The sequence below is a fragment of the Periophthalmus magnuspinnatus genome, chromosome 17, assembly GCF_009829125.3.
Source record: "Periophthalmus magnuspinnatus isolate fPerMag1 chromosome 17, fPerMag1.2.pri, whole genome shotgun sequence".
NCBI classification, from domain to species: domain Eukaryota; kingdom Metazoa; phylum Chordata; class Actinopteri; order Gobiiformes; family Gobiidae; genus Periophthalmus; species Periophthalmus magnuspinnatus.
In genome coordinates, this window is record NC_047142.1 from 8,981,467 (window position 1) to 9,005,048 (window position 23,582).

Here is a 23,582-nt window from a genome sequence, read left to right on the forward strand (position 1 = left end):
TCTGTATGGAATGAAGACAATGAAAGAGGATATTAGTCAGAGAAGAGGAGCAGAGGAGAGAAGCAGAGGATGGGGAGAGGAGCAGAGGAGAGGGGAAGAGGAGCAGAGGAGAAGGGGGGAGGAGCAGAGGAGAGGGTCAGAGGAGCAGAAGAAAGGGCGGAGGAGCAGGGGAAAGGGGCAGAGGATTCATTGTGCTGTTCCTCAGTCCTCAGGTTCCAGACTTTCTCCTCGGGGCTCGTGGCTCATTTTCGGAAGAATCTCAAGCGAAGAAGCAAAACGCAGCAGCAAGAACCTGAAAAGAAGCTCCAAGGTCTGCTCCTCCTCTGCACCTCCTCTGGTGCCATGTCTTTCATGTCTGTCAGTCTGGGCTGCATCTCCTCCTCTGCTGCTCTTCATTCTCTGCATATTCTCCTTTTCCTCTTCTGCTCCTCCATTGTTCCTCCTCCTCCTCTGCTCCTTCTCTCGTCCTTCTCTCCTTGTCATCCTTCTCCTCTGGTGTCATGTCTCTTTGTGCACACAGTCTGTCTGAGCAGATGTGTTTTCTATTCATAGCATGGCCCCCCCGGCCCCCCAAGGCCCCCCCCAGCCTCCCCGCCTCCCCTCTGCCTCCACTCCTCCTGCAGGAGCTCCGAGCACAGCTCCAAGGTGAGCTGTCTACATGGGCATTTGGCCTGGACATTCATCACATTCTGTCATCTGTGTAGTACAAGGATCAGTAGTATCTGTAGTATCTGTACTATCATTAGTATGTGTAGTATATGTAGTACAAGGATCTGCAGTATCTGTAGTATCAGTAGTATGTGTAGTTCTAGGATCTGTAGTATCCGTAATACCTGTAGTATTAGTAGTATCTGTAGTAGCTGTAGTATCAGTAGTATCCAGAGTATCCAGAGTATCTGCAGTATCTACAGTATCAGTAGTATCAGTAGGATCTGTAGTATCTGTGCCAGTATTTTTTGTAGTACTATTATAATAACGATGATAGAGTAATCGGACCGAGCAGATTCCACACATTCTTCTGAACTCACAATAATCTCACAACAAGACCTGGTTTAGACCTGGTTCAGTTCTGGCTCAGTTCTGGTTCAGTTCTGGGTTTGTCCTGGTTTAGTACTTGTGGGTAGAGACATGCACAAGTTCCGAGTGCATGCCATTCTTTGAGCTCCCAATTTTTAATTATTTAATAGTGCCACAATGTGACGTTTCAGTTTCAAGCCCTTCTACAGACGTTCTTCTTTTTAGACCTGGTTCAGTTCTGGGTTAGTCCTGGTTTAAACCTGGTTTAGACCTGATTCAGTCCTGGTTTAGTCCCAGTCTAGTCCTGGTTTACTAACTGGAGTAGTATCAATGACAAACTGCCAAGGAGTGAATGAAAAATCAGGCGTCTTACAATGCAGATCATGAAGGAAACTGGATCCAGGTGTGCCAACTGTGAGATCAGGTAGGCCGCCGCCCAGGTGGGAGGAGAGACAGACAACACAGACGGGATGGGGAGACAACAGGGAAAAAAGCAGAAGGGAGGACCCTGACAGTAATATGGGCCCTTCATGACTTATTCACATATCTTGTTGTGAGTCCATTTAATCTGAGACTTGAGTCAGTACAACTGAGTACATATTTTTGTAATTCATCATCTTCAAGAGTGTGTTTCTGTATTTTGGCTAAACAAACGACTCTTTACACAGGGCTCAAACTAGAATGACCCGGCAAACCCTCTGATTGGAACTAGAGGGCTACTGACCGAGGTGAAAGAGGAGAGGTCAATCAGGACTAAACAAGAACTAAACCAGACTAGACTAGGACTGTACAAGATCTAAACCAGGACTAGACCAGGGACTATACAAGATCTAAACCAGGACTATACAAGATCTAAACCAGGACTAGATCAGGACTATACAAGATCTAAACCAGGACTATACAAGATCTAAACCAGGACTAGACCAGGGACTATACAAGATCTAAACCAGGACTAGATCAGGACTATACAAGATCTAAACCAGGACTAGATCAGGACTATACAAGATCTAAACCAGGACTATACAAGATCTAAACCAGGACTATACAAGATCTAAACCAGGACTAGACCAGGGACTATACAAGATCTAAACCAGGACTAGATCAGGACTATACAAGATCTAAACCAAGACTAGATCAGGACTAGGCTTGGTTCATTTTGACTTTTTTGATTATTTGTTCTAAAAATAACTGATAAATTCATATGAACTCATTGTGTCCTCTGAATACTTTCACTTTCATGTGACCCCTCTGACCCCGCCCCTGCTCCTGTCTTCTTAGGTGTAGTAGCTCTGAGCTCCAGCAGAGGGCGTCACACGCAGGTTTTTATTGCAGCAGAAAAACACTTTTCTTTTCACATGATTTTATATTTTTTATTTACACCATTTAACCATTTCGGCCACAGAATATAACCGCTGCTTTTGTCCAGAGCAGGAGCCAGTGTTCTGTCCCATCCTCTGGTAGTTTAAAATCGTGCTCCAAAAGTCAAATTCACAAATGTTTTTCTTTTTTTTTCCTTGATCATTTCTATCAGTGACAAAGTTCATCCTCCCGTTATTTTTGTCCAACCACACCACAACTTCTGACACACCATAACATCTGCAGATTAACTAGTGACATTTGACCTTCCCCCCAACTCAGTCTAACACTACAGGGATACAGGAAGATGGGAGGGCATCTGGCACGCATGGATACAGTGTTTAGTTTATTGTCAGGGGGCAGATTACAGAGGCTGTGTGCTTTTATTGTGGAGGGTCAGAGTAGGAGGCGCTTCTCTCCTCGCGCTCAAAGCCTCAGTCCCAGTTATTCCTGGTTTAGTCCTGGTTTAGTCCTGGTTTAGTCCTGGTTTGACCCGCTGAGTCCTGCTCCTCATCCCGGACTGGACCATGTTGGCGCTCGTGCTGCTGCTGCTCGCGCTCGTGACGTTGGCTCAGGTGATGCGCGCGCGTAGGAAAAGGTGAGTTCGGGTTTGGTTCGGGTTAAGTTCGGTTTCGGTTCGTGGGGTTTTGCCAGAGCTCCGTCCTGTTTCTCTGATGGAGCCGATGATTCAGGGACTTTTACGAAATGTAATGAAAACGTAGGCGATGGGACATAAACAGAACACAAGACAGAGAGAGAGAGAGAGCGAGAGAGAGCGTAGAGAGAGTGGCAGAAGACCAGATCTATGTCCCGAGAGACGCCAGAGAAAAGCCCCACAGTGCGCTCTGACCCGGGAACAGGAGCCGGTGTGTCCCTGTGGAGAGACACAAGAGTGAGACTGACCCGTGCTCCTCGTTCACACGGTTTAGTTTAGGTTTATAACAAGGAAAAGATGCATAGAGCTTTGTTGTAGAAGGCATTTTAAGACATATATAAAAGAAAACACCACAAATGAACCTGACACTTTAACCAGAGGGCAGGCAGGACTTTTACACCTGGGGGAGGGGGGGTGGGGGGACCTGCCTGAGCAATAATATTAAATGAACAGGTAATATAAATTTTAAATGTAATTGAAGGCACTTAAGCAATATATGTATCTAAATAAATGGATAAGAGTTAATAATACTTATGCAACAGTTAATTACAGTTTATGTGTCAGAGAATTTAGAAAGAAATAGCAGTTTACATGGACTAAACACACCCATGTAAAAAAAGTTTGAGCTTATGTTGACTGTTCAGTAATATAAATAAATAAAATACATCACTTGTGTGAGCCAGAACTGTCTCAGAAGTCGGTGTTACAGCCCCAGACCTTATGCGCTTTGCCTTTGTCCTATCTGTCCCCCGTTTCCCCATTGAATCCTGGTTGTGTGAGCCCTCCCTCACACAGAGGACTGTTTTTTTCTCGTCTGGCAAATCCTGTGTCTCACCTGCAGCCTCCTCTCCTATTTAATGAGATTCAACACACCTTCTCGAGGCTGCTGACCTTTGTGGTTAACTTTAATGATGTCAGACTGACCTGACCTGTTCCCAGTGCACTTTAGAGAGAGAACACTGGCCCAGTCAACAGCCCTGTGATTGGACATGTGCGCTTGCCAAATTCAAAGTAACGGTACTTAGGTTACACACATACTGTCGCTAGCTCATCTATTATTCTCTAAAGTTACTATTTAATTACCATGAAATTATTACCTCAGATTATACACCCCAGCTGCTTTTTCTGAGTTAAAACAAGTTCTATTCAGCTTTGTATGTCCTGCAAATCTCAAAATGTCTAATCTGCCACCTGCTGAAACTCACAGTAAAATAACAAGCCCGTAACAGAGAAAAGAGTCATTAGTTAGATTATTAGTCACTGGTAAAAATAAAACTAACGTCGTTACACTTAAATGGCCTTAAATGGCCATCACTGATGGTTACTGTGGATTGTATTTATGGAAGAAGCGCGGCTCTGTCCTTGACTCCGAGCGTGTTATTAACTGTAGCATTAGTACTTCCAGATACAAGTTTAAAGTAGTGCTCACTGCTAATTGTAGAGTGGGGGGGGGACTGTACATAATGTAGCAGGGTCTGACCTCTCACTCAGAGCTTCTAAATGAGAGGCAAACTTTAACTAAAGCCTGTAAATACATCAGCTTTTTGTTCAATGCAGATGGATGACAGATGGAAGGATTATTTTTGGGGTTCCGTATTTATTGTGGTACTTTTCATTGTATTAGTGGGGAACTTTTTGTTATTTTTCAGTATTATGATGATTTGAGCTGCAGAGGGTTGAATAAATCACTTATATGAATCATTAAAAGTTTTATTTCCTTCTTGTAGCTCATGGTCAAAGAGGCTTTAAAGTGCATGTAATTGTGCATAACATTTGATCAAAAACATGCCTGAAGAGGTTTTAAATGTCATCCATGCATGTTTGTGTCATGATGTCAGTTTCCCTGTCCTCCCGTGCTCTCTCCCCCTCCCCTACCTGTGTGTCTGGAGCTGGGTGGAGTGCCTGACTCCTCCCGTGCACACCTGGGGTGCATCAGCCTAATCACCACCACCTGCTGCTGAGTACAAGAAGGCTTGGCAGTCTACACTCGGTGCCAGACCGTCCGCGTGTAAAACGTGAATGTTTCTTGCTAAGCTTTGTTATATGGTACTTTCCGGCAAATGCTCATTTGGATTTATGCACCCTCCAGATTCCTGCCTCTACTCGCCCAGCTCCTGCCGCCACGTTCCAGTCCCGGTATCGCTTCCAGCTCGTCTTGTCTCCTGCTCGTCTCGTCTCCTGCTCGTCTCGTCTCCTGCTCGTCTCGTCTCCTGCTCGTCTCGTCTCCTGTCCGGTCCTGGTCTCTGGTTTGTCACCCGCTCCCCGCTCTGGTCTTCGTCTGATCCGCCTGCCCTGGTACCGCACCTGCTTCTATCCCCGTCCTGGTCCTGTCCTGCCCGCCTCTACCTGCACCGCACCCGCCTGACCCGTCTCCCGCTCCCCGGTTCCTGTACCTGCTCTTGTGACCTGTTTAAAGACTGCATTTTCACCGCTGTAAATAAACACTGTTAAAACTGCTCTGGTCTGCATCCTTTGGTCCTATCCGCACCGTTACGACAGAACGGTCTGGCCACTATGGACCAAGCAGGCTCAGATCCGGACCAGACGCGCCGCCTCACGCACTCTCACCCCGAGGCGGTGCTGGGTCAGCATGAACAATCCATTCGGACTCTATTGGAGCTAAATCAGACATTGTCCCAGCAGGTGGCACAGCTTAACCACCAGGTGGCCGCGCTCCTCGTCACCCCGCCTGCTGCAGCCGGAGCGCCGCCACGCCTCCCGGAGCCGAGAGGCACGGATCCGGAGCCGTATGCTGGACAACCTCACCTCTGTCGCGGATTCCTGTTCCAGTGCGAGTTCATGTTCCAGCAATGCCCTTCTCGTTTCAGCTCGGGGGCCACCAAGATCCGATATATATGTGGATTACTCCGGGGCAGAGCTCTCCAGTGGGCAGAGGCGCGCCTAATGAAGACGTCTGTGGATAGCCTGGATTTTAATGAATTTGTGTCCACGTTTAAGCTGGTGTTCGACCACCCGCACTACCAGGACAATGCTGCCTCCCGGTTATTGACTCTCAGCCAGGGCTCCAGGACGGTAGCGGATTATTCCATTGAATTCTGGACACATGCGGCGGAGCTGGACTGGACGGACAGCGCGCTGCGGGCTGTGTTTGTGCGGGGCCTGAACGAGACTTTGAAAGATGAATTGGTTTCCCGGGACGAACCCCCCGACCTGCGGACCCTCATCTCCCTCACTCACCGTATAGACAACCGCCTACGGGCTCGTCGCCGAGAGAGACGCCGGTCACCGGTCCCGCCGGAGCCACGCGCTGCCCCGCCCCCGCCGGATGAGCCCATGCAACTCGACAGGACCCTTGTGTCGGCCGAGGAGCGTCAACGGAGGCGTCGTCTGGCCGGGGCTTGCCTCTACTGCGGTGAGCGCGGACATTATGTGGTCACTTGCCCAGTTCGGCCAAAAGGGGGGGCCCACCAGTAGCACTGGGAGTACTGGTGGGCGAGCAACACATCCTGGACTCTTCTAATAGACTGCGGCTCGGCGCCACCCTGTGCGTTCGCGCAGAGACCTTATGCGTTTCCGCCCTTATCGACTCCGGGGCTGAGAGGGACTTTATTGATGCCCAAGTCGCGGAGCAGCTCGGGGTCTACCTGGAGCCCCTCGAACGCCCCTTAAATGCCCAGGGGCTCAATGGACGTTTTCTGGGGCACATCACTCACATCACAGAACCTGTCACCGTGATTCTGTCCGGCAACCACCAAGAGAACCGTCAGTTTCATGTCCTGTCCTCCTCCGCTTCTCCTCTGGTCCTTGGTTACCCCTGGCTACGCGCCCACAACCCTGTTTTCGATTGGGCCAGGGGCGGAGTTTCGGGCTGGAGTCCCGATTGCCACGCCAAGTGCCTTCGGTCCGCCCTCCCTCCGGCCGGGAGGTCCGTTCCTGTCGCTGATCCGTCCCCAGACACCCCCAATCTGTCCTCGGTGCCTGCTGAATATCACGACCTGGGGGAGGTTTTTAGCAAGAGCAAGGCCCTCTCTTTACCGCCCCACCGTCCATATGACTGCGCCATTGACCTCCTGCCGGGTGCCCCACTACCATCTAGCAGGCTATATAACCTGTCTAAACCTGAACGCGAGTCAATGGAGGACTATATCCGTGGGTCCCTGGCTGCCGGAATCATCCGCCCGTCCACTTCACCCGTGGGAGCGGGGTTCTTCTTTGTGGCTAAGAAGGACAAATCCCTGCGGCCTTGCATTGATTACCGGGGTCTGAACAATATAACTGTAAAGAATAAATACCCGCTTCCCTTACTGGACTCGGCATTTACGCCCCTCCACGGTGCGACCATCTTCTCAAAGTTGGATTTGCGGAATGCGTACCACCTGGTGCGCATCAGGGAGGGAGACGAATGGAAGACGGCCTTCAAGACACCCCTGGGACATTTCGAATACTTGGTTATGCCCTTCGGTCTCACCAACGCCCCTGCCGTATTCCAAGCCCTCATCAACGATGTGCTCCGTGATTTCCTTAACCGATTCGTCTTTGTTTACTTGGATGACATCTTGATTTTCTCGCGGTCCCCCCAGGAGCATCATCAGCACGTTCGCCAGGTTCTCCAGCGCCTCCTCGAGAATAAACTGTTCGTGAAAGCTGAGAAATGCGAGTTTCACGCAGAGGAGGTCAGCTTTTTGGGCTTCATTGTGGGGCGGGGCCAAGTAAGAGCTGACCCTGAAAAGATCCAGGCTGTCACCGAGTGGCCCGTTCCTACCAGCCGGAGACAGCTCCAGAGATTTATCGGCTTTGCCAATTTTTATAGACGTTTCATCCGGGATTTTAGTAGGGTTATCTCGCCCTTAACTAAACTCACCTCTCCTGCTTTGCCGTTTGCCTGGTCTCCTGAGGCGCAGACAGCCTTCGAGAAGCTTAAGAGACTATTTACCTCCGCTCCCATCCTGCACCAGCCCGACCCTTCACGGCAATTCATCGTGGAGGTCGACGCCTCCGACTCGGGAGTGGGGGCCGTGCTTTCGCAGAGGTTCGACCCCCACAACCGCCTCTGTCCCTGCGCCTTCTTTTCCCGGCGATTGTCCTCGGCCGAGGCCAATTATGACGTGGGGGATCGGGAGCTCCTTGCCGTAAAGCTGGCCTTGGAGGAGTGGCGCCACTGGCTCGAAGGGGCGGAGCAACCCTTCATCGTCTGGACCGACCATAAAAACTTGGAGTACATCCAGTCCGCCAGGCGCCTCAATCCCCGTCAAGCTCGTTGGTCCCTCTTCTTCAGCCGCTTCAACTTTCTCCTCACCTACCGCCCCGGATCTCGGAACGTCAAACCCGATGCCCTCTCCCGCCAGTTCGCCCTGGAGGATAGCCCGGTCACCGCAGAAACAATTATTCCCTCCTCGTGTGTGGTGGCCGCGGTCCATTGGGATATCGAGGACACCGTCCGAGAGGCCCAGACCAACGACCCCGACCCAGGTAACGGCCCTCCAGGTAAACTGTTTGTTCCCGATTCTGTCCGGTCTCAGGTGCTCCAGTGGGTCCATGCCTCCCGTTTCGCCTGCCACCCTGGTGCCGGTCGCTCTCTCTCCCTCCTCAGGAGACGCTTCTGGTGGCCCACGATGGACACAGACACCCGGGCTTATGTCGCCGCCTGCCAGGTATGTGCTCGGGCCAAGGCCTCCCACTCACCCCCTTCTGGTCTCTTGCATCCTCTCCCAGTTCCTCGTCGCCCTTGGTCCCACATCGCCTTGGACTTCGTGACGGGCCTTCCCCCTTCCCAGGGGAACACGGTGGTTCTCACCATTGTGGACCGCTTCTCCAAGGCCGCCCATTTCGTTGCCCTGCCTAAGCTCCCCACAGCCAAAGAAACTGCCGACCAGCTGACCAGTCATGTCTTCCGACTCCACGGCATCCCGGTGGACATCGTGTCCGACAGAGGGACCCAATTCACCTCTCAGGTATGGCGGTCTTTCTGCGACGGTTTGGGGGCCACGGTTAGCCTCACGTCCGGGTTCCATCCACAATCTAATGGGCAGACGGAGCGGGCCAACCAAGACCTGGAGTCGGCCCTACGGTGCACAGCCTCCGCCAACCCCGCGACCTGGAGTACTCACCTGCCCTGGATAGAGTATGCTCACAACTCCCTCGTGAGTTCCGCCACTGGTATGTCCCCCTTCGAGGCATCGCTGGGATATCAACCCCCTCTCTTTCCCACGGAGGAGAGGGACCTCGCCGTCCCGTCTGTTCAGCGCCATCTCCAGCGCTGTCGCCGGATCTGGAAGAAGGCCAGGGCGGCCCTTCTTCGGGCTGGAGCGCGCACTAAGGCGACGGCCGATCGCCACCGTGTCCCGGCGCCCGTATACCAACCTGGCCAGATGGTTTGGCTCTCCGCCAAGACGGTCCCGCTGAAGACGGACTCCCGTAAGCTGTCCCCCCGATTCCTGGGACCGTTTAAGATCATGAGGATCATAAATCCATCGGCGGTGCGCCTCCAGTTACCCCCGTCTCTCCGGATTCATCCGACCTTTCACGTCTCCCAGGTTAAACCAGTCCGGACCAGCGACCTGTGCCCTCCGGCCGATCCCCCACCGCCCGCCCGAGTCATTGACGGCCACCCGGCGTTCACCGTCCGCCGCCTGATTGACGTTCGTCGCCGTGGTAGGGGCCTCCAGTACCTCGTCGATTGGGAGGGTTACGGTCCGGAGGAGCGATCCTGGGTGCCCAGGGCACGCATTCTGGACCCCGACATGGTGAGAGACTTCCACCGCGCTCATCCTGACAAGCCTGGGGGTCCACCAGGAGGTGGACCTTAGGGGGGGGGTACTGTCATGATGTCAGTTTCCCTGTCCTCCCGTGCTCTCTCCCCCTCCCCTACCTGTGTGTCTGGAGCTGGGTGGAGTGCCTGACTCCTCCCGTGCACACCTGGGGTGCATCAGCCTAATCACCACCACCTGCTGCTGAGTACAAGAAGGCTTGGCAGTCTACACTCGGTGCCAGACCGTCCGCGTGTAAAACGTGAATGTTTCTTGCTAAGCTTTGTTATATGGTACTTTCCGGCAAATGCTCATTTGGATTTATGCACCCTCCAGATTCCTGCCTCTACTCGCCCAGCTCCTGCCGCCACGTTCCAGTCCCGGTATCGCTTCCAGCTCGTCTTGTCTCCTGCTCGTCTCGTCTCCTGCTCGTCTCGTCTCCTGCTCGTCTCGTCTCCTGCTCGTCTCGTCTCCTGTCCGGTCCTGGTCTCTGGTTTGTCACCCGCTCCCCGCTCTGGTCTTCGTCTGATCCGCCTGCCCTGGTACCGCACCTGCTTCTATCCCCGTCCTGGTCCTGTCCTGCCCGCCTCTACCTGCACCGCACCCGCCTGACCCGTCTCCCGCTCCCCGGTTCCTGTACCTGCTCTTGTGACCTGTTTAAAGACTGCATTTTCACCGCTGTAAATAAACACTGTTAAAACTGCTCTGGTCTGCATCCTTTGGTCCTATCCGCACCGTTACGACAGTTTGAGTATTTTGGCCTTATTCCAGCCTGTGTCACCCATGCTCCCACATGACAATTCTCCATAAATATATAAAAATAAAATACGCCCTCTTTCTCAATACTGTAGATAGAATTATCTTTTTAATCGTGTATATTTTATTAAACAAATATCGTTCTTCAAAATGTGTTATCATGACAGGCCTACAAAAGAGTTTCAAATGTTTCTGGAACAATCGCAAAACAGCCCAGAGTCAAACATCTGTTTCCAATAAACATCTGTGTGAACCTCCTCTGCAAACTGCACCAGCACCAATGGGAGAAGGTGCTGAGTCAGATCTGGTCCAGACTTAAAATCGCTATTATGACTATGTATTTATTTGTAATAGGGATGAATTTAAAACTTATCACTGTACATGCTATGAAAAGGTAGATTGGCCAGCCACATATTCTCTGTTGGGAGTGTGCTACTTTGTCTGGACACTCCAGTCTCACCAATATGTGCTGCCACTGATTACCCCTCGGCTCCCTCCTGTTTCATCCGCATGGAGATGGTTGTTCAGGTATAGCATGTGTCAGATAGGCTATGACCATGCTCTCTATGGTCCCCCCGCGCCCTGCTCTCTGCAGAACTGAGCTGAACATATGTGGAACCCAAGCTGCTGCAAGCCTACTTATCCGAAACGTCCTGCTTTTGCACTCCGACGAGAAATACGCACAGCAAAAAAAACACACATGTGGGTGAAGCCACGATACCATGTAGCTGAGTGTGGCACAGGGGATTACGCCTGTGTGCCTGGACACTCCATGCAGTGGAGTTTGCACTAGTCAACATAAAAGCAACGTGTTTCCGATACATGGGGTCAGAGCATCTTGGCTTCCACATATGTACAGCTCCCTGCTTTGGGGACGGTTCCGTGGGGGGACGGTTTGCAGAACACCAGAACGCACCAGGCCAAGTAGCGAACTGGCCATGGTGTCCACACGAGAGGCCTGATCTTCTCCATGTGTTTGCTTTCCAAACAAAATGTGCCTTGTCTAAAAATCAGGCCCTGAGCATGAGCAGGGGCACACTGCTCAAAATCATTATAGGCCTCGCCATGAAGCAACATCTGTTTTATTTTTGCATTCTCTAACTATATGTATCATATCGGCCTAATTTGATTTTGTAAGAGTGAGGATGATTATAAGTTCAAATGGACCTCACCCAGAGCAGCCTCCTTGTGCATAAAACTCATAATATCCTAAAAGTATCTGTCATCAGAAGTGATTGTATACATACATTTTTGTTGGAACTAAGGTTGGCAAATGTATCAGAAATCAGTACTAAAACTAATATCAAAAGTATATACTCATTTGAGCAGGTATCAACACCACAAGTCTGATTCACAAGACAGAACTGAGCCTTTAGCTTTAGAATAATCCTGAGATGTATCATAAAATGTATAAGACATATAGACTAGTGTACACCCATGGACCACTATGGAACATACCTGGAGAATGAGGGTTTACTCAGATATAAGGCCACATGGGAATATAAAAGAAAGTACTACCATTTAATATTGAAAATCACATTCTATTGTCTAAAGTTTGTTATAAAATCAACTTGGCTTTGGTCAAGTCAAAGTCCACTGAGTTATCAGGCTCTCTCTGTGTACACTGGTGTATGAATGAATAAAATGAATAAAACTGTGACCATTTAACATTATTCACTGTCCCAACGCTGTACCATATATTCACCCTCTTCCTATGACCCCCTCCTCCTCTGACCCTGCTGTGATCCTCTCCTCTTCTGACCCTCCCCTGTCCCTCTCCTCTTCTGACCCCCTCCTCCTCTGACCCTGCTGTGATCCTCTCCTCTTCTGACCCTCCCCTGACCCTCTCCTCTTCTGACCCCCTCCTTCTCTGACCCTGCTGTGATCCTCTCCTCCTCTGACCCCCTCCTCCACTGACCCTGCTGTGATCCTCTCCTCTTCTGACCCTCCCCAACCCTCTTCTGACCCCCTCCTCCTCTGACCCTGCTGTGATCCTCTCCTCTTCTGACCCTCCCCGACCCTCTTCTGACCCCCTCCTCCTCTGACCCTGCTGTGATCCTGTCCTCTTCTGACCCTCCCCTGACCCTCTCCTCTTCTGACCCCCCTCCTCCTCTGACCCTGCTGTGATCCTCTCCTCTTCTGACCCTCCCCTGACCCTCTCTTCTTCTGACCTCCTCCTCCTCTGACCCTGCTGTGATCCTCTTCTGACCCTCCCCTGACCCTCTCCTCTTCTGACCCCCTCCTCCTCTGACCCTGCTGTGATCCTCTCCTCTTCTGACCCTCCTCTGACCCTCTCCTCCTCTGGATCTTTTGTTTGCAGGCGCCCAGGTGAGCCTCCACTGGTGCAGGGCTGGATCCCGTACTTGGGCAAAGCTCTGGACTTCAGGAAGGACAGCTTCAACTTTCTGGAGGATCTGAGGAGGAAACATGGCGACGTGTTTACTGTGCTCATTGCAGGTCAGAGGTCAGGGGTCACAGATATTGATGGTTGGGCTTTGGGGACTTGGGGTTAGGGTTAGTTCAGGTTTCAGTTTGTCTCAGGTATGAGAGAGGCTAAACATGGCTGCCACTGAAGACAATGGGTCATGCTCAGTGGTGCATGTTGCTAGTTTAGCATTTAACGGCTAAGTACAGCCGGTCCTTGACTGTTTGCTCGAGCTTTATAGCAGCTAAATGTGGTGTTAATGCCAAGATTGGGTTTATATTTAACTTCAAATAAACATATTTAAAGAATAATAAAAAATACATAGCATCTTCACACTGCTGGTTTATCAGCAACGCTGCCAATCAAACCTGTGGCTAACGCTAGCGGGAGCAACCTCAGGGAAAGAAGGCACCTGACTGGTCTGTTATTAATGTGTTCATATCTTGATTTACAGACAAAGTAGTGACACAACAGGAGCATGTAGAGCAGGTTAATAGGAACATTTTATTTGGAATGTTCCACACAATGTTCACTTTGTTTTTGGACGTGATGGATTCTATTGCATTATTAAATCAGTCACAGCTGCCCTGGGGCAGGCTGACTGAAGCGAGGCTGCCCATCTGTGGTCACAGCGGCTCATCAAAGCCTGGTCTGGTCTCTTTTGCCAAGCAGGGCGGGACCTGGACAGTTCACCCACATTGCCTGTTTGAATGTGGTGCGTGAGTGTTGGTGGGGGGAGGTGCCATTGGTGCAGATTGGCAGCCTCACTCCGATCAGTCTATCTCGGTGCAGTTGTGGCTACAGAAGTGTCTCACCACCAGCAAGTGAAGAAAGTGTTTGCGTGTCTAAAAAGTATTATTCAAAACGATGGTGCATTAATCTTTTCAGTTTCTGTTGTGCTGTATGAAGAACAGGTGCAGAGGCACAGGAATCATTTTGAAGACGTCATAATGACTGACAGGGGGACCAAAGATTCCGACCTGGGTGAAAAGTTTTTTTTACAGATAAGGGAATGCAAATGAAGGTTGACGGAGCAGACAGATATGAGTGGTGTCGTATGCCGTAGTCTTCGAGTGGGTCATGGGTACCGGGGTCAGAAGCTGGGGTGGTCATACCGGTCGAGGCGAGCTGGGTCGGACGGTGAGATGTTTGTACCAGTCAGGGAGAGCGGAGGTGCTGCGTAGTTTCAGGGAGCGGAATCTGGCGAAGAGCAAAAGATAGTCAACTGAGTATGGAAATCAAAAACAAGACTGAGCCGAGCAGAGCAGTACCACAGAGGATACGCGGGCGATCTGGCGCTGAGTGTCAAGTCCTTGGTCCCTTTATCCTTTCCAGGTGCAGCTTCATTGTGGATGGGTTGCAGGTATGTATGGGAGGAGCCAGAATCTCCGTCCAGCTTCAGGCTCCAAAACAGAAGGGAGGGGGAACGACAGCACCAAAACACAGGGCAGACTGGGATCTTGAGAGTAGATCTTTATTGTACAGTTGGGTTAAAGGCAGCGTACAGCAAAATTCGAAGCAAAATCAAAAATGCAGAATGGATGTGTCATGCACTCCTATATGAAGGAGGCTATTGTGAAGAAATGATAAATGTGGCCATGACCAAAAGGCAATGGTTATGTCTGAGTTTTCTGTTATTACGAGAAATGACAACTGTTATATGGGAAACAGAGTGTTTCGTAACCAATGTATCATATTTGTATATTGTTCGCAACAGGGCCGGTGCTAGCTTTCATGGGGCCCTAAGCTGAATTTGTCTGTGGGGCCCCTACAGCAGATGTCTCCTGGCTCAGCTATTGGTGCTTCACATTTGACAACATTCTGACTCTGCTCTCATCACTTTGACCAGTTGTATTTGTGTTTATATGACCAACATCAGACTGAAAACATCCAAAGTGTCACAACTACTATAGTCACAAGAACAACACATAAACATGACATTTTTTCTTCATTTCTGGTGGACTTTAACGTGTTCCAGTTGGGCTTAAATTTACATTATGTCGGGTCCTTGCTCCGGTGTAAACACATAGCTGCCCTCATCTCTGCCCAACTCAAAAACAAATGTAGCAGCTGCAGATATTTTCTACTAGAGCTATATATCAAATGTAATTGTTTTAGAGGAACATTTAGGCTGCTGTAAATACTCAAGCCCTGTGTCCAATAAAACCTGATTTATCATTTTCAATATAAATGTATGGGCTCCCTCTACTGGTCTTGAGACCCTAAACAGCTGCTGGGCTAGTTCGCAATCTGCACCATCAGTCACTCCCACCACATCCAGACATGCTAAGGCAAGTTTATTACAATTGGTACAGAACATGTTTGTACAGATCTAAATTCTAGCTTTAACAGCTTTTACCCAGAATAATCTGACACATTGATTTGGTCTCTGAGAGGAGATTAGCTAAAGAACTGCAAACTATACACAGGGCCTCTGCTGTCTCAGGACATACAGTCATGATAAAGATAATATCATGCTGAGGCCCTGTGATGGAGCCGTATCTGCAGTTACACCATGTAGACTGAAACTTGATGTGCTCAATGTCAGGTCTTTATGTAACAAGTCATTTTTAATTCATGATTTTATTTCCTCTTTTAATCTTGATTTTATGTTTTTAACTGAAACATAGCTCGACAAAAACACAGGTAATGCAATTCTAGCTTCAGTTTCAGCTCCAGGTTCATTATGAGATTTACAGAGAAAAGATGCACATGTTGGGGTCACCAACCCTGTGCCCGTGGGCGCCATGTCGCCCCCAAGCCCCACATGAGTCGCCCGCAGACTGGTTCTAAAAATAGCACAACTCACTAATGAGCTGTGTCTAAAATTTAATTTTATTCTGTTGCTATTTTTTTAATCACCCTTGCGTTTATATAGATTTCAAAATGACAACATCTTAAACATATGTTCATTATACGTGAAGTTTAGATAAGTTAAGGTGAACTTTGACCTACTCGCTTCAAAGTCAGTATTGTGCGCGTGACAAAACCAGTGCTCCGCTCGCGAGCGCTGTGAGGATGTGCTGAATGCAGTTTCTTACTCCAAAACATGGTAGAAAACAAAGAGACTTTAAGACTGTAAAAGAAACCTGCATGTATCTCATCTGTGGAGCGACTGTGGTGACAGCAAAGCGGCACAATGTGGAGGGACACTTCACTACGTCTCACAAAGCTCCACACTAAGCTCCACCCTGAGGGGAGTGCGCGTCCCTCGGGGACGCGCACTATGGGCAGAACAAGCCCAGAGCTAAACGCAGCTTTGGGTAAACAACAGGCTTTTTTCACGACACCGGTGAAAAAGTCACACAGCGCAACCGAGATTTATTTAAAAACATGTAAGTTTATTTTTCTTTAACATTACATAATTGATAACTTTATGAAACATGGTGCAATGTGTATTATTTATGGTTTGTTAAAAAGGTTTGTCAGTGGATAGTGAAAATGGGACACTTTTCCTATGAGATGTAGTGATGTGTCATCTGGAAATTTAACAATTACTAAGATTAGTAAAGTTAAAGTGCTAAATACCGATATCTGTTTCCCTCCTTGCTCATTGTTGATAAATATTTTGGGAAATCATTAATGTGATCAGTGTCTTGCAACGTGATCAGTGTGTTTATTATTATTAATAATGTATAACTAAAGGCAAACTGAGCAAATATGTTATTCCAGAAGAGCGTCTCAAACTGGTAGCCCTTCGTATGACTCGGTGCTCATAAAGTAGCTCTCAGGTTAAAAAAGGTTGGTGACCCCTGATCTAGAACAAGGCAAAGGTATTTTTCTGACATTATTGGAAGTTGTAGTAACAACTCTCTTGTCCTGTTTACAACAGTAAACTGATTAACAAACCTTCCAGCTCCACTGCCGTTAGAACTAATTTCCATATCTAAGTGTAATGAGTTTTGCAGTATTGTTTAATGACAAGGTTCACCCACCTAGACACTTAGAGCTGACTCACTTTACACCTGTAACTGACAAAACTGTCCAAGAGATCGTCACCAGTCTGAGTTCATCTACATGCTGCCTCGATGTGTTACCCACTGGATTTCTAAAGTCTGTGCTCAACAGTTTCTTATCACCACTCACTCACATAGTTTATATGTCACTTCAATCTAGAACATTCCCAAGCACTTTGAAAACTGCAGTTATCAAGCCTTTCTTAAAGAAGAGCAGTCTTGATGCCATGATATTGAACAATTATCGACCGATCTCTAATCTGCTGTTTCTAGGCAAAGTCCTTGAAAAAGTTGCTTACCAACAAGTTATTAACTTTCTCCAAATGAACAACTCCTTTGATGTTTTCCAGTCAGGTTTTAGACCTCACCACAGCACTGAGACTGATCTTATCAAAGTGACAAATGACATCCACCTGAACACTGATGCAGGCAAAGCCTCAGTCTTGATCCTCTTAGATCTGAGTGCTGCCTTTGACACTGTGGATCATGGGATCCTCTTACAGAGACTTGAGGACTGGGAGGGCATCTCTGGTATGGCACTAAACTGGTTCAAGTCCTATCTAGAAAACAGGGAGTACTTTGTTGAAATTGGAAATTGTGTCACTGATAAAATGTCCCTGACCTGTGGGGTGCCCCAGGGGTCAATCCTGGGACCCCTGTTGTTCAGTCTCTACATGCTGCTGTTAGGCTAGTTAATACGGAGCTATAATGTGTCGTACCACAACTCTGCAGATGACACTCAGATCTATGTCTCACTGCAGCAGGTGAATATGAACCAGTGGATTCACTCTGCCACTGCATCCAACAGATCAGTGTGTGGATGCAAAACAACTTTCTCCAAATAAACTTAGACAAGACTGAAGTCATCATCTTTGGCCCACAGAAACATAGAGAAAGTGTTAGCAGTGTTAGTCACCTCCAGTCTCTCTCTCTAAAACCTTCAAATCAGGCTAGAAATCTAGGGGTAATAATGGACTCAGACTTGAACTTTAACATCCACATCAAATCAGTAACATCTGCAGCTTTTACCACCTAAAAACATTGCAAAAATCAAAGGTTTACTGTCAAAGCCAGACTTATAGAGACTTATCCAATCCAATCCAATCCAACTTTATTTCTAATGCACATTAAAAACAACAGACTTGACCAGAGTGCAGTACACAACAGACATTTTAAAAACACAGATAAATGACAGACATACAAATAAATAACTACAAACTGTACACTATAAAAGTCAACATATCAATGAAAAGCTAAAGAGAAAAAGTACGTTTTAAGAGCTGATTTAAAAGTAGAAAGTGACTCAGCCTGTCTAAGGTGCAGGGGCAACGCGTTCCACAGTTCGAGACCAGCCACAGAGAAGGCCCGGTCCCCTCGAAGTTTCCTCCTAATTTTTGGGACCACTAACAGTAAAAGATCTGCAGACCTGAGTGAGTGAGCAGGAGCATAGGGTTGAAGCAGGTCGAACAGATATTGTGGAGCGAGGTCGTGGAGGCATTTAAAGACAAACAAAAGGATTATAAAGTCAATTCGATAAGGGATGGGGAGCCAATGTAGGGACATCAAAACAGGTGTAATGTGTTCCCATTTTTTTGTCCCAGTTAAAAGGCGAGTAGCTGCGTTTTGAACAAGTTGGAGACGTGCGAGAGAAGTTTGGTTCAGACCAATATAAAGAGCATTACACTAATCCAAACGATTGGTGATAAAAGCATGAATTAAAATCTCAAAATGATGCTGTGAAAGGACAGGTTTAACTTTCGCGAGTTGACAAATTTGAAAAAAGCTAGTTTTGACAACAGCGCTAATCTGGACATCAAGTTTTAAATCATTATCCATCCTCACACCAAGATTTGTCACCACAGGTTTCACATATTGAGCAAGTACTGATCAGTACAAGATCAGTACTTAAGGTGTTTGCTTCACTAGGCCCCAACATTACAATTTCATTTTTTTTTTGTCATTTAAGAACAGCAAGTTTAAAGACATCCAATTTTTTATTTCATCAACACAATCTCTGAGTATTTTAGCACTGTAGGAATTTTCCTGCTTAAGTGGCATGTAAATTTGTGTATCATCCGCATAAAAATGAAATGAAATGCCATGCTTGTGAAAAATTGACCTGAGAGGGAGGAGATACAAAGAGAAAAGAAGTGGCCCAAGAATGGAACCTTGGGGTACTCCACAAGTGAGAGGGGCAGCAGCAGAGGATTCAGTGGACGCAATGTGGACGTCTACCTGTTAGGTAAGACTTAAACCATTCGAGTGCACGCTCTTGTATGCCAACACAATGCTGCAGTTGTGACAGGAGGATCTGGTGGTCCACTGTGTCAAACGCCGCAGTCAGATTTAGAAGTACCAAAATGACACTATGTCCACAATCAGTGGCCACAAAAATGTCATTAAAAACCCTCAGTAATGCGGTCTCAGTACTATGTCTAGATCTGAAGCCAGACTGAAACACTTCCAGGATGTCATGACCCTCTACGTAGATAACACTGGTCAACACTAAATTTATTGTCTAAGATTTTTTTGCTGATTTAGGGTAATTTTGATGTGCTGAATCCAAAAATCACATTGGTTTTGCTCAATCAGGTCAACTTTCTGAACTAAGCTACATATTTGTTTTTGGACGATTTTGTTTACATGTATGAGTATTTTCATGTCATATGATACAAAATTCTGTTATATTTCTCGCTATAAACAAATTCTGAAGATTTTGCAAGTGCCAACTTATGACTAATTGTTTTTTTTTTTATATTACAAGTGAATGAAATGGCTTCGACTAGAAGATCTTGCAAAAATAAGCCTGACATATTCTGCTACATCTGCGGTGAATACACCAATGTTCCTAACAGGAATCAAGTCACAAGTTTCATAAAGCGTGCTTACCATGCTTATTTTGGTATTAAACTTGGTGACCAAGATGAAGCTTGGGCGCCACACATGGTATGCAAGTCATGCACCGAGTATCTGCGTCAGTGGACTAAAGGCAAGAAGAGTTGTCTGAAGTTTGGAATTCCCATGGTTTGGAGGGAGCCGACATCAATAGCTACTTCTGGGCTATTGATGTGACTGGGATCAACAGAAAGAACCGTAGCAGCCTCAAGTATCCTGACCGTGAATCAGCACGTCGTCCTGTAGGTCACTGTGATGAAATTCCAGTACCTGTCTTTGGAGAAGTTCCTGACATCAGTGACAAAGATTCCTCCAGTGTGGTTTTAATGATGATGCTCCACATCCTTTTTCCCAAAAGGAGCTAAATGTTTCCTGAGAATCTGGGATCACTGAGTGATGAGCAGGTGGAGAGATTCCATCAGGACATAAAAGAGATGGAGACCAGGTATCAGGGACGCTGGGATGCAGTCATGATGGCTGATTACTGTTGGACTCTGAAGAGAGACATCCCTGCTGCTGAGCATTCAAGGGGTTCATAGAAACAGAAGTTCATGTCCTGAATTTTGCACAATGATAATGTAACGTTCCAATTTACATGTACTTACCTTTATCAATTAACATAACGTAACATTTAATTAATACATTCTGTTAGAAAACTATTTTTTATCTCCTAAAACATTTTTTGGATGAGAAATATTAAAGAAAATCAACTGATAATGTCACAAAATTGTAATCAATTTTGTCAGAAGATGGGATTTTTCAAAATCAAATTAGCATCAAAACCTGACCTGACTGAGAAAAATGGATATCATTTTTGGATTCAGCGGTGCTAAATGGTCCTAATTCAGTTGAAAAAACACAGACAACTTTCAAAAATGTTTTTTTTGTTTTTTTGTTTTTTTGAAGAACACCCAGTGACATAGAAACACATACAATATTTACAGCTTACTATTTACAGAGAAAGTTGTGTTGATGTGTAAAAGTGTTGGGGGGGGAGTACAGTACGGTACCTGCATTATTCTGTCTTGGTTGGTTTTCTTTGTAAACATGTGGGGGTGTGTGTGTGAGTGTATGAGTGTGTGTGCAGAGATAAAGAAGTAATACTAATAATATTAATAATAAAAGTAATATTTAATATGTGTGTTTATATTCATCCATTTATTTATCTCCATCAGAACCACAAATTAATTCAATAAATAAATTAGTTAATGAATAAGGCAATAATAATGACAATAATAGTAGTGGCAGCAACAATAGAAACGTGTACATACAATGAAAACAATAACACAACAATAATAGTGGTATACAGCAATAGTGGTGGTATGATTGCAATTATTGTAATAAAGTTTACATAATGTCGTGTGTGTGTGTCTTTGTAGGAATGGGGGTGTGTATAGGAGTGTGCGTGGCATTCTCATAATTACTATGTTAATGGTGTTATAATAGTCTAATGGTGGAGTTTATGTTGTTGATATTGATGACTGATTGAAAACAATATTGAAGTGGTTTATGAATGGTGTCCAGGTTTCCATGAAAGACGGTATGTCATCCTCAAAGTATGCTGTCGTTTGAGAGGTTGAAATGTGATGGATGAGCGAGTTAGACCAGTGTTTGATGTTTATTGACTGTTTTGATTTCCAGTTTTGTAGAATTATTTTCTTGGCGATAGTTAGAGATGTCAACAAACTGTTTTTATATTTAGGTGGTATGGTGAAAGTTGTAATAATGCCAAGTAAACATAGGGATGGGGAGGGAGGAATTCTGCAGCTCAGGATGTCTGTGAGTTTGTGTGTAACTGTGTTCCAAAAACCCTGAACTGGTGAACATTCCCAGAGTGCATGTAAATAAGTGTCTGTGACTCCCATGGTGCATTGTGAACAGGTGTCTGTGTCTGTTAGTCCCATTTTGAATTTCTTGTATTGGGTGATGTGTGTCCTGTGGATAACTTTGTATTGGATAAGTTGTAGATTAGTGTTGGATGTCATTGAGAATGTATTTTTGCAAATTTCTGTCCAGAGTTCGTATGTAGGTGGTGTATCTATATCTGTGTTCCATTTGAGTTGTGGTGTATGTATTATATTGTCTGAATGGATAAGTTTGTATAGTTTGGAAATGAGTTTCTTTGGTTTCTTGATATTCTTTATGTTTTCTAATAGTTGAGGGGGATCCAGGGTATTATTAGTTATATTAATCTTGCTTTGGATAATGGATTTGATTTGTAAGTATTGAAAGCGATTATTGTTGTTGATTTCGAACTGTTCCATAAGTTGTCTAAATGTTATGAATTTATTGTTGTGGAATAAGTGGTGAAGGTGAGTGATGCCTTTTTGTTCCCATGTGCGATAGTGAAGTGGGGTATTATTCATGTGAAAGTCAGGGTTGTGCCAGATGGGGGTGTATTTACAAGGTGCCGTGGAAGAATTGGTTAATTTTAAAGCTTTCCACCAGGCGGTCAGAGTTGTTGAAATGACTGTGTTCTTGAAGCAGTTATGTTTTTTGAGAGTAGTATTCATTGAGGGTATGTCTGCCAAAGAAAGATTTTTGAAGTATGACTGTTCCAAAGAAATCCATGTGTTATTATTGTATGTTTGTCCTGTCCACTTAACTAGATATTGTAGTTGATTTGCCAAGTGATAGTGGATGAAATTTGGTGCTTCGAGGCCGCCTTGTGCTTTGTTTTTTTGTAATGTTGAGAGTTTGATTTTTGCTTTTTTGTTCTTCCAATAAAAGTGTATCATTAATGAGTCTAGTGTCTGAAACCATTTGTCCGGAGGTGTAGCTGGGATGTTTGCAAATAGGTAATTCAATTTGGGGAGGATTTTCATTTTTACTGATGCTATTCGTCCTATTAGTGAAAGTGGTAAGTTTGTCCATCGTTCAAGGTCGTTTTCTATTGTTTTAAGCAGAGGGTTATGATTAAGTGAGAACAACTCTGACAGCCTGGGGGAAATGTTAATGCCTAAATACTTAATGTTACCTGTGTGCATACCAGGGAATGAATCCTGAGCTGCAGAACTTCCTCCTTCATCTGAGAGAGGGAGTATTGTTGATTTGTTCCAGTTGATAGTGTAGTCTGATATGGATGAGAATGTATTTATAATTTTGAAAGTTTGGTGTAATGATTGCTGTGGTGTTTGTAGGTACAGTAGAATATCATCTGCATATAGGCTGATTTTATGATGTGTGTCCGAGACGTATATTCCTTGTATGCTGTTATTTTGGCGTATTGCTACTGCAAGCGGTTCAATGAATAAGGCGAACAGCGAGGGAGAGAGCGGGCATCCTTGTCTAGTGCCCCTGTGCAGTGTGAACTAAGGTGAGGTGATACCATTAGTTGTGACTGTGGCTCTAGGTGAGGTATAGAGTGTCTTAATCCAGTGGATAAATGACTCCCCGAAGCCAAATTGATGGAGTGTGTGGAAAAGAAATGTCCATTTTACCTTATCAAAAGCTTTTTCTGCATCTAATGAGGTTATGATTGTCCTGATATTTGATTGTTGAGCGATATTGATGAGGTTGAATAATCTACGAAGGTTGTCTGAAGAGTTTCTATTTTTGATAAATCCTGTTTGGTCGGGGTGAATTAATAGTGGTGTAACTTTTTCTAGTCGGAGGGCAAGTGCTTTTGTAATGATTTTTAAATCTGTATTAAGTAATGAAAGAGGTCTATAGCTGGTGGGTTGGGTTGGGTCTTTGCCTGGTTTAAGTAATATTGTTATGGCTGCTGTATTCATATGAAGAGGGATTTGAGATGTATTTTTTTCAGCCACTGTCCGGTTGAAAAGTGGTGATAGTAAATTCCAAAAGTGCTTATA

At 46.2% G+C, this 23,582-nt stretch overlaps 2 protein-coding genes across 3 annotated transcripts in view; one reads left to right on the forward strand and one right to left on the reverse strand.

The window, feature by feature from the left end:
• ubtfl (upstream binding transcription factor, like) overlaps nucleotides 1-23,582 on the reverse strand; it is a 191,654-nt gene that overhangs the window by 110,247 nt on the left and 57,825 nt on the right. The gene's annotated exons all lie outside the window — the stretch shown is intronic.
• LOC117385787 (cytochrome P450 7B1-like) overlaps nucleotides 2,807-23,582 on the forward strand; it is a 36,816-nt gene continuing 16,040 nt past the window's right edge. Inside the window, exons 1-2 of the mRNA XM_033983114.2 lie at nucleotides 2,807-2,971; nucleotides 12,812-12,948. Of these exons, the coding sequence (XP_033839005.1) occupies nucleotides 2,901-2,971; nucleotides 12,812-12,948 (208 nt within the window). The 5' untranslated portion in view covers nucleotides 2,807-2,900. The remainder of the gene's footprint in view (nucleotides 2,972-12,811; nucleotides 12,949-23,582) is intronic.